A 12,012-nucleotide genomic window follows, 5' to 3' on the forward strand; every position below is an offset into this window, starting at 1 on the left:
CAGCAATGAAAACTATCTTTTTACTACCATTCCCTTATTCACAGCTTCTTATCAGAATACTGCCCATCACTTTGCTCATAGGATGAAACATTACACATCTTCCTAATGCAATTCCACCTCCCTTGTGGGCAGACAAAGAACAATGGCTATTTCTTTAGGTGTGAATGCAGAACTACAAAGCCACTACAACAGGCTAATTTTGGAATTATAACTCAAGAAACTTAAATGATGATGCAAAAGACACAGAAGTAAAAAGAAAAATCCAGATGGCTGACATTCAGGTACTTCAGTGAGCTAAGTCAGTATCTCTTGGCTCTGACTCTGTTCACGAGGTCGTTGTCGGAGGCGACTGTGATTTAGATGTAGAATTCCTGAGGTGATATCTAAGACTACGGATACAACTATTGATAGCTGTCACACACAATTTCCAGTCACGTCCAGTTTCTGATAGATCACAAGCCGGGTAGATGTCTTGGAGAAACTCTGGTGGTAAAGTTCCAAAATATAATAGTTACTTAGAAATCACTTCTCAGAGAAATGAATTTATTTAACCTTAAAGCTATTGCTGTGTCTGTGAAAGGGTCATTAAGACTTTAATTAATTAAAACACATAGACTATAGCTATTATTAAGTTAGCTAAACAAATCTTTTCATCTGAAAGGATAATAATATGAAATAGCACCATTCTTAAATCATACACAAAAAAAGAACAACAATATCGCATACTCTTACTACATAAGCAGAATGGAAACCCTCTGCTCTCTTTGGTACCCAATGTAAACTTCTCTCATTCTTAAATTTATCAAACACACATCTAGCATGTTATTCATTGTATCAAATAGAAACATGCTAATAAGTCTCTGTAACATACTAGAGGCTGTAGTGTCTTTCATACTTTTAGAGGCAAGAAGCTAAATTTTTTGGTACTGCTTGGTTTATCTCAGACAAAAGGAATGAGAGTCTTTAGATCTTACAGTTAGATGACAACTTCCGAAACAGAAGGTTACAGAGCAACATAGCTCAAGGAGCACTTTTAGAGAAAGTGGGAGGACAAAGGAAAAAGTGGGGAAGAGAGGTGTTAACTAGAAGAGCAGAGCTGCCCTTGGATACTTTTTTAGGTAATTTCCTAAGTACCTTTGAACTCTTAGAAAATGATCTGGCAATCACTACAGGCCAGCGTTTGTTGGCTACATTAATCTCATTTGTCTTTTGATAAGACTAATAGACTGGGAAATCAGGACTATGCCATAAACACGGAGTATATCCAAATTTTTTAGCAAGGCATGTGACAAAGTTAAAAAGCTTTCATACTCAGGCTAATTAATAGATCAGCGGTAGCCTGGAAGTGGGCTTTTAGTGGTATGTCACTGGATTCAGTATCAAGCTCTATCCTGCTGCCCATTTTTAATTAACAAAAGAGAAGCTATGGAAAGCAGGCTTGTTCCATCTTCCAATGACTGCAAAACTGGGACAGATAACTAATAGACTGGAAGATGAATACAGTAACTGCAAAGCTTTCAACAGGCTGCAACAAGGAGCCTAAATTGCTTGGTGTTTCCCAAAATGTATTCTCTGAAACACTAGTCATTAAAAGAAGTTTCCCTGGGGTGGGGCAAAGATTCTGGTTGTGCAAATAAGAAATGCTTAACTCCAGAGTTAGTCTCCACTGAAAAATCCCACAGTAAAGAGACATGCTGATTCAAAGATGACAAATGGAGATTTGGTGGGGCACGAGAATGAGGGGGGTGGCAACACATAAGACCACAGAGGGTCAGGACTATGGAGATCTGGGCAGGCTTGACAGCTAAAGGCATTCAAAGCATGTTTTAAAACAGAGTCAAATGAAACAGGTCTATGGACTGAAGCCCTTAGGGTGCCAGATCAAGATCTTGCCTAGCCATTTGTCTAAAAAGCACTTTATTCATGAAGCGCTTATTAACATTCAGCTGTCTTTAGGAAACATAGTTTGGGGAATGCTGCTCTACACTAAAAGGATAAAATGCAGGAGGAATAAATATAAAATCCAATATTTACATTAAAAAATACTAACAATATAAATAGGAACAGCCTAAATACTAACAACAGAAGTACTGGATAGTGAAACACTATAGAATTTAAAGACTCTTTCATTCAAAAAAAAACTGGATAAATGTCAGTATATAGAAAAAAAGAGCCAGGAGTTTTAGTTGACCAAGTTTTAAAATAAGAAGTGCCATTTTAGGCTGTATTAACAGCCTAATAGTTAATAGTACTATTGTATTCTGGGTTAACTTGAGCACATGTGAACTTAGTCACTAAATCAGATCATGAAGAATTAGGAAAATATTTATGAGGAATTACTGAACGAAATGGGGATATTTAACTGTAAAAGTGTAAGATTTTGTGGGAAAAAGTTGGGAATAACACTTATTCTCCAATTCTCATGCTTCCATGTAGTGAGATCTCTAAATGGGAAAGTCTGGAAGAACTGGGCATGTTTGATTCAAAAATAAAGCTGATATTTTAATCTCCACCTACCAGGTTCTAGTGGCTGTCTCCTACTTGGTTCTGAACTTGAAAGTGGGAGAAAAGGGTATATCTATCTCCTAACACATACAGCAGAAAGAAATAGCTGTCTTTAAATACTTGAAGGCCTATCATGTGAAAAGTGGTTAGAGCTATGCTATTTAGCTCTGGAAGCGATGAGTAGGACAAATGTGCATTACTCACAGGGAGGTAAATGTTGAGTCACCTGAAGGAAGAACTCTCTCACAAATTAGAGCCCTTTTAAAATGAAGTGGACTGCCATTAATAGAAGTGTTCAAGCCAAGGGGAGGCAACTATATGCCAAAGCTGAGCTAGGAACTGCTCTGGATGAGAAGCTGTATCAGAGAACCTGTAATGTACTTCCTGTCGCTAAGATTTTACAGTTCTGTAATATTCAAAAATGGATGGGAGGGTGCAGGAGAAAGGGCTGTTTGCTGATTGCAAATCTGCAGCCTACTAACTTTCTCCATATGAGCCATTCTCTAAAGAGACCTTAAGTGATACTGAACTCTCAGAGAGCATCACATAATAGTTTCTTATATGAAATCAATACCTTTGGCTATGGACATATTTACCTTTGACTACTAATTTCCAGAAGAGTTCCCCCCAAGTAATAAAATCTTTTGATAAGAAGTGATGTTAGAATAGAGTAATAATCTGGTTTACCAATTGCTGATACCATCAATCAGCAGTTAAAATATACAAATTAGATCTCAAAAACATAATGTTGGGTGATAAAAAATTTTTTCAAAAGGATACATACTATATCCCCATTTATGCACATTAAAACAACTACATAACAATATTATATATCAACATAGGTAGCAAAAGTGTAAAATATGCATGGGAATGATATATCCAACTCCAAGACTATGATTACTTTTAAGGAGAAAGACGGGAAACAGATGATGTGATGGAGTTTCAATGACATCAGTAATGATTTACTATTTTTAAAAAACCTGGAGCACAAAAGGCAAAATATCTATATCCATGCTGGGTAAACAGGTGTTAATTTATTACTATATTATTTTTATACATTTCTATATGCTTTAAATAGCTTATACTGAACCAATACTTCTAAAGAAGTTATGTTAGAGGCTATAAAGCCCAGTTCTCTTACTAGTGCAGGAATCTCCTCACATCTCTGGTCACTCAGCCTTTGCTCTGACCTTTTTCATTCTCCAAGTTCATTCTGTCCTTGTATTAAAGTAAAATATGCTTTCCTGTCAGCTTCCCCTCCTTGGGCCTGGCTCTGCACCCCCAGGACAATGATGATTCTACTGTATTCTCTCTGCTGAAATAACTTATATGGCTGCCCTTCAACAAAGGAGTAGAACTTTGAGTCTTACGGGAAATTTGTTAAAATACGTCCTATGTGGATAGTATGTCAAATTCATGCTGAATATTTTTATTACAAAAGACATTTCTTGATTTGTAATATAACTTAATAAGGAATAAAAAAATGAAATAGAATAATACCTTTCGTCCCCTTTAAAGGAACTAATGTATTGCAGACATTAAAGAACTATGGAAGTCACCTTTTCCCCCTCACTTAAAAAAAGTTTTTTCTTTAGAAAGACATTATTTCTTCTATAAAAGAAATAGAAAGTTTCATTTCCAACTGGTTACAAACTCTGTGTTCGTCTTTTACTATAAGGTAAGAGGAATTGGGTTTTGGTTTTTTGCGTGATGAGTTTGCTCAGTGATGTTCAAAGTGCAAATTGTGACCAATTACTAGGTTGTAAAATCAGTGATAGCAGCACTTTAGAAAGTGTAATAGAATAGAAAAGATTGGAATATAATTCTCATAGAAAAACTAGGTATTGTTTGTGAAACTTTTGCCTCATTAAAAAAAAATCACACATATATACTGAGTAACACTGAAAAATGTATTTCTTACTATGGGTTGCAGTAAAAAAAAAAAAAGTTTGAAAACAATTGGATTAGATGATAGCAAATGCTTACAAAAGGTGCTGTAAGCCAGGTTTCTTTAGTCTGAAATACAAGTGTGAACTATGTCTTTGCTGGTACCAGGGACACAGGTAAGAAATATTCTGCATCCTGCTTCATCTAAATTTAAGATTTCACAGAATAGCTTCTGGAAGCTTTATTATTTCAGCTATTTATGTCATAGATAAAAACTATACTATGCTCATGTGCACAAGAAAAAACTTGCAAATTAATCTGCTGTGCTATTGTTGACACTTCTGCAAATTGACAAAGCCCAGCAGTTTCAACCTTGATCCTCAGTAAATGAAGGTGTTTGAGTTTCTATATGTCTGGCAGTCCATACCAGGAGCCACAGTCAATAATGCCTTTCCTGTTCTAATAATGCCACTCAAGACAGAGCAATTAGCCCTGAGAACCCAAATGCAAAGAGAATCACATTCATGGACCTACTCCCTGTTATACCCTAATGAAGGAATTAGTAGAAAAGCTCCCTCTCCTCAGAACAAACACAGACTGAATGAATTTTTCTTTCTGTCCTTCTCTAACACAATTTGCTATTATTTATTCTCACATATTCAACATGTAACAAACCTCGGAGAGCATTAATCTTATTGGAGTCAAGGGCGAACGTGCCACGCCCCAACGTGCCATAGACGTTACTTTTTATCAGGATTTCCTCTGTGAACAGGTTGCGAATAAGGTATCTGGCTGACAGCTCTGGGCAAGACTTCTGTTTTGCTATAGTCAGTACCAGTTTTGGCAACAGTATATTTCTACATGGATTTCCAAGATATTCTAGAAGCAAAAGAGAAAGAAGATGTCAGTTTTTGTGGCCATTGTTAGGTTCAAGTTTTTTAAAAGGCTGTTAACAGAAAAGTTGATTTTTCTGAATAGTAAGGCTCAAGAATCTGAGAGGTTAAAAAAAATTCAAGCCTTAAGTTTTTAGTGTGTCATGAGATAGCAGGAGAAATGAGACAGCAGTCACTGCTGATGTGATTACACGTGCTCTAATTGTTCAAGAGGCCGATTCAATATTCTGCTACCTTTTAAAGTATTTAAGTTTTAACATTACATTTGGTAACAAATTCTCAGTAATTTTATTTATTTTTGTTTGTTTTGTCCTTTTTTGGTGAGGGTGTAATTAGGCTTTATTTACTTAGTTTTAATGAAGGTACTGGGGATTGAACCCAGGACCCTGTGCATGCTAAACATGTACTCTACCACTGAGCTATAGCCTCTTGCGCCCAGTAATTTTAATAAACTGTTTTCCTACTTACAAAAAAGGCTTTTTCAAAATTAAGGACCATGATTCTTACAAAAGTATTTATAATTTTTAACATGTAGGTTTTCTATTTGGTATTAAACTCATCATCAACAAACTCATCTTAAAATATCATATTTTAAATAACTTATTTGAACTGTAAAATAAATTTTAGGCCTGTTTTTATTTCTCAACTCTACAGCCTAATCATCTCTCTTCAGTCCATAGTGATTCAAATTCACCATACTTAAAAAATATTATAGTGTACATATAACAAAGAATTACTTGTTGAAGAAAATACATTAGACAAATATAATATGATTCTTACAAGTTAATCAACACATTTTTCATCTTGGACGTTCCATCATTTAATGGGTGACAGTACAAACTGCTGAATCCCCCAGATCCAACAGTTAACAAGAGAGATTAACTTATTTTAAAAATTCACTCAGTGGGCCCAAAGACTTAACATCTGTAAGATTAATCAAGCAATATTTATTATCAAGAGTCAGAAAAAAAAGGTTAATACTCTTCAACCTGGTGATTTGAATTCTGAGAACCTAACAAGAAAAGAATAAAAAATACGTACAAAGCTATATGAATGAAGATTGTTTTTGGCAGCATGTTTGCATGATTGATAATCTCCTCCAAAATATCCTCAAACAAAAAACAAAAACAAAACAAAATAACAACAATAACAAAAAGGCGGAAGTAGTTAAATAAATTATATTATACTTACTCAATGGAATGTTATATTCCTGTTAAATGCAATGATTATGAAGATTGGAGATTTTTGAGGAAAAACATATACATATCATATTTAAAAGGAGAGTAATTATATGGAGACGATAATTCTTTAAAAAGTTCATAAGAAAAAAAAACCTGAAAGATAATTTGAATGTCTGCAGTAGTCTTTTAAGGTATCTTGATTGAGGAAACTTTTCTTCCCTTCTAAGTATTTTCCAATTTTTCGATGAAATGGTATAATAGAACTAAATTGTGGTGGTTTCCTGACTCATAATTTGCTTTTGTTCTGTCCCCCAATTCTAGCTGAGACAAGGTCAGAGACCTGTGACTCAAGCTCCCCAAATCAGATTCCTTCTCCTGGGAATCTGAACAGTCACAAGAGAAAACCAGAACCTAGAAATGGAAGCTACAGACACGGAACCTCAGAGATCTCAATGGACCCCAGGTGCCACAGTTTGGGGGCTGCTCTGGCTCCTGTCTATGGCTCAGTTTGTTATTTGCTTCTTTTAATCTAAGAGATATTAGTCCAGTGATTTTTGTTGTGGTTTAATATGACCAGAGTCTGCCTGTTTCTATGGTTTACAACCTGAACAAATACAGTAGTTACATTATGTTTTTAATGGAAAAAACAAAAAATACATTATTTAAATAATCTTGTTTGAACAGGTTCACAGGTAATATTCTCCTTAGGGTTGACATGGGGGCAAGGGAGAGACAAAACAGTTTTGCTACCTCAGGCACCACTAAACCCCAAGAACTCACTGGGAAGCATGAGTGGCAGATGGCACTGTCACCTACGGAACCCACTGCCACTTGACACTAAGGAAGTAGGATGTGCCTCCAGCAGACAGCAGCAAGGGCACAATGCTCTGCAGGATGGGATTCATTAATTCATGCAAACACTCTCTATGAAGCACCTGTAATGTGCCTGGCACACAGAGAGCAAGACCCCTGAATTGCTTCTGGACCATCCAGCTGTAGATCCTTCTCTTACCTGCGGAGAAGGGTGCCTAACCTTAGAGTTCCCACTAGTTAAATGAGTCGGCTGAGAACTGCTTTCCAAAGGAAAAAGAGTAGACTTAGCTTAATGTTACAAACTATCAGTCTCAGAACTGGGTATCTACATTTCACTAATTCACTAGTACAGAGATTAAGTTGTTTAGATTTCTTATTTTGAAAAATCTCGAACATATACAAAAGTAGAAAGAATACTATAAGCCCCATAAATTCATCACCCAGATTCAACATTTATCATCAAGAGAACTTATTTTAAAACTCACCCAGTATTTCATAAGATACCATTGAATTATCAGTGGAAGGTTCTTTAATTCCCTCAGGGAAAGCACTGAAGTTCTGCTGAGAATTCCCATTTTCTCTTGTTTCTGAGACAGCTGCTTGCTGAGATAACCGGGAACTACTTTCACCACCAGAACCACTCCTTTTATCATTTGAATCTGCAGACGTTGGTCTATCGGGGTTGGTAGGGTCTTTATTGTTGTCAACAGTTTTCTGCTGAAACATAAAATTGTATCTATAAAGAAGGTCCCATAATGGGAAAATACAGACATGCTCCATCATCTACCAGGGCCCCCCAGGTTGGTGGGGAAGCAATTGCTTCTAATAAGGTGGGCTGAAGCCCATGAACACTGTGTGGTATGATAAAAGCTGCCATGACTCACTGCTTCTTGGGGCACTCGGTAGTTGTCTAATGAACTGAATAACTGCTGACACAAAATAAGTGATAAATAAATATTTCATAAATAAATGAATAAGTGAGTTTCTCAAAAATAACAACTTTTTGTTTTTTTAAATGTTTTTGTTTTCTCTTTCCCCAGTGGTCTTCAAATCTGGTTGCATATTTAAACATTTGAATTGCCCTAGGGATCTTGGTTTTTTTTAAAGCTGTGCTGGGGTCCCACTCATGGCAAATTCAACTAGAATCTCTGTTGGAGGGAGTGGGAGAGCTCAGGCATTAATAATTTTTTAAAAAGGATCTCACACATTCCTAATATATACCTAGAGCTGACAACCACTGCTCTAGGTTGCAGCTTCTCAAAGTTCAGTGTACACACAAATCACCCGTGGGGTCTTGCTAAAATGCAAATTTTGCCTCAGTGAATCTGGTGTGGAACTCAAGACTCCACATTTCTCACAAGCTTTCCAGAGTTGCTGTTGCTGGTCCGCGGACCCACTTTGAGTGGTGAGGACCTATCCCTCTCCTAATCAAGTACACAGCAGGCACTTGGCAGATGCTGCTTCTCTTCTGACGCCTAAGCAAATATGCAAATTACCATTTTCCAGGCAGTATCATAATTTTACATTCAAATGTTTAGGGTGCAATTCTGTAGGATATAAAAGGGAATGTGAAAAATAAGCAGATTTGATTTCATACAGATGATGCTTGAGCTATCACTGAAATCAAGTCATTCACCAGGAAAACATAAGCTCAGCTACAAATACAAATATTCTTGGCAAATAGTTTGCATAAACTTACTCTAGAGACACAAGAGTGACTATACATGGTGAGAATAAAATGGGAGTTTTAGAGAGATAGGTGAAAATTAGGAACTGTTGTTAAGTTAAATGCTTCATCAGGAGAAAGCAATAGACATGTCTCTCTTCCCTACTGACCCATTAATGTTAAAAAAAAAAAAAAAAAAAAAACCTCTAATGCACTTTGAAGACAGAATGGGTAAGAGAGAAGCCAGAGTCCCACTTACCATGCAACTAAACAGAGTATAAAATATCTGTGATAGCTTAACATCATCACATGCATTATTTTCACCAGTTTCTGCCATCACTGAACGTGAACAAGTAATGAAGTACCTTCCTTTTCTCCTGTGCCATCCTTAACTACCACCAGGACAGCTAACTAGCACCACAGTCAGCTCTTCTCTGTGTTACTCAGTAGGATACTGGAAAAGATTTGCCAAATATCTTACAGCTGAATTTTTTTTTTCTAATATAACCCTTGGCTTCAAATAAACTAATTATAACACTATATTTGATTTATTTTATGTTTAGGATATCTTTATGGAGCAAAATGTCAAAGAGTAAAATAAACAGGCAGTATGCTTTTGAGAGAACATACCCTGCCCCTAAATTAAATAAGCAAGATTTTTAGCACATGGACTGAAGAGCCTGTATGTCATGCAGTCAGTTTGGGAGTTGTATACAGTATGCACTTATATAGTAGTGGCCACATTTAGATGAAAAATAACTTACAAGTTTTCTTTTGGCTTCAAAACATAAATGCCAGATGAGAGCATTGATATCGGAAATACAGGCTTGCCAGTCTTTTCCACATTCACGCAAATCATGGTTGGGAAAAACTGCTGCCAGATATTCTGAAGATAGCAGAAAGAATTCACAAAAAAATTGGGAAAAAAATTAACAAAGAAACTGATGACAAGAAATTTTTTATTTAAAATACTGAAAGTTTCTATTTTTAATTATCATTCTGTCCTCTGACTGTTTTTAAGAGCTTAGAAATTCCACCTAAAGAGAATGCTTTGCTGAATATCTCATTTCTTCTAATGTTCAATTCCCTAAAACACTGACCTAGGGTTTAGCGACCTGATAATGAGGTTTTGGTGCTTTAAAAAAGTTGTTTAACAAAAAGTCAACTATTTCAGGGTGCTAATGCCCTTTAATAACCCTATGGATAAATTAATACTAAAAATAGAAGGAAACCTGTAAAGAGAAAATAGTGTAAAGAGAAAATAATTGCAAACATTATTATACCATGGTCTATTTATTTGTGCACATTACATGTCTATCTTCCCGCCAAGCTACTCACTCTGCCTAGAATATCCTTGCTATTTTCTTTACCTAGATAAGGAATCCTTCCAAATCTAGCTCAAATGTCTTGTCCTTAGTAAGCCTTCCCTAATGCCCTCAAAGTAGGTGCTCTGCTCTCTGAGCTTCCACAACATTACCACACTGGGTTGGAATTGATCTGTTTCCCTGAATGTGTCCCTTTCTAGACTGTGAACCCTTTGTCAGCAGAAACACTTATTCATTATTGTATCCTTAGTGTCTATGAGTTCTAGGACCTCCATACACATTTCTGGAAGACAGGAAGGCAGGAGACTAGACTGAATTAATCATGAGATTTTATTTCTGTGTTGCCAGTTACTAGTAGTGAAATGTGTTTTATTTTCCCACTTTTTTTTTTTTTTTTTGCTTTTGCTTTATTTTCTAGTACCAAGTTTCAGCACTGAAGAACTGACTTAGTACTAACCATAAGCAACTATAATCAATAAAGCTTGTCTTATTCCACCAGTCTATGGACAAGTTTTATTCTTCAGAAGTTGATACCCATCACATACTACTAAATTGTAAAATCTGGGTTAGACAGGTGAAAAAAATTAACAGTTCTAAAAAGCTACATAGACTCCATCATTATGTCTTCAACTACCAACAACATTCATCAGATGATCAAATGATGACAAAACAAAGATTCCAAAATGACTTTACATACCTCTTATTGCAGCCATTTTGTTTGGATCCAGGGGTTGGCGGCCTTTGGAATTGACACCTACAGAGCTGCTCATCAGGGTTTCTTTGGAGAACAAAATACGAACCAAGTAGCGGGCTGCAAGGTTAGGTTTGGTCTTCTTTTGTGCAGTCATCAAATGAATATCAAGTATCCTGACATTTCTTTTTGGATCACCAAGATATCCTTTAGAAATACAGGGGAAAAGTAAAATCCTTGTTTTTTCACACAAGGCTACCATGAAGTGCCCAAGAAAAACTGATCTCTAATTCACAAACTTCTACTTGAGTGAATTTTTTTCTATACTTACCTCTTCTTTTCCTTAAATGAGTCTCTTTGATGCTATATGCATAACTGTTAGTATTTTTTCACCTTTGCTAGTCTTGAATTTGCTGTGTTAAAATAATCAGTTCATTGTCTTGAAAAATTTAATTCTTAGGCCATAGGTACATATGTAAACATGTTGCTCTCAAACCCATTGCTCTCTTTTACATTCTAAAAGTACACTCAGAGCTTTATTACTGAGTGAGTATATGTTCCCTGAAGACAATTTAGAAAGTATAGGTCGGTATAACTAACAAAATTTAAAAATAGTTAGCATTTATAGAGTATCTACTATGTATCAGGCACTGTGCTAAATATTTTACATCTATAAGCTCAGTTTCATCATCCTAAAAACTTATTCCCACTTAGCAGATGAAGAAACTGAGACCCAGAGAAGGTAAATTATTTGAAAAAGACCACACTGCTAGTTATAGAGCCAGTTTTAAAAGCTAAGTCTATGAGTTAATAAGCCAGGCGCCTTGAACCATTAATCATCTGCTAATGTTTTCTATTCTTTTCTTCTATTTCTTTTAAAACACAAAACCGAAACCATACTTTATATATAGCTTGAATCCTGCTTTTTCAGTTACCATTAGATTTTGCACATTTCTCCATTTCCTTTTTTTTCCAAGTCTGCACTCCTGTCATCATGGTTTTCCTGACAGGTGACATTTATGTTGCACTTACATCTTGGCATTGTGTTAAG

At 35.9% G+C, this 12,012-nt stretch overlaps 1 protein-coding gene across 1 annotated transcript in view; it reads right to left on the minus strand.

The window, feature by feature from the left end:
• Positions 1 to 325: 325 nt before the first annotated feature.
• The window catches only part of BEND2 (BEN domain containing 2), a 47,635-nt gene continuing 35,948 nt past the window's right edge, over positions 326 to 12,012 (minus strand). The window contains exons 10-14 of the mRNA XM_045516365.1: positions 10,968 to 11,168; positions 9,710 to 9,831; positions 7,765 to 7,996; positions 5,068 to 5,271; positions 326 to 483 (exon numbers count right to left, since the gene is read on the minus strand). Coding sequence (XP_045372321.1) covers positions 326 to 483; positions 5,068 to 5,271; positions 7,765 to 7,996; positions 9,710 to 9,831; positions 10,968 to 11,168 — 917 coding nt within the window. The remainder of the gene's footprint in view (positions 484 to 5,067; positions 5,272 to 7,764; positions 7,997 to 9,709; positions 9,832 to 10,967; positions 11,169 to 12,012) is intronic.

The sequence above is a fragment of the Camelus bactrianus genome, chromosome X, assembly GCF_048773025.1.
Source record: "Camelus bactrianus isolate YW-2024 breed Bactrian camel chromosome X, ASM4877302v1, whole genome shotgun sequence".
Taxonomy (NCBI): domain Eukaryota; kingdom Metazoa; phylum Chordata; class Mammalia; order Artiodactyla; family Camelidae; genus Camelus; species Camelus bactrianus.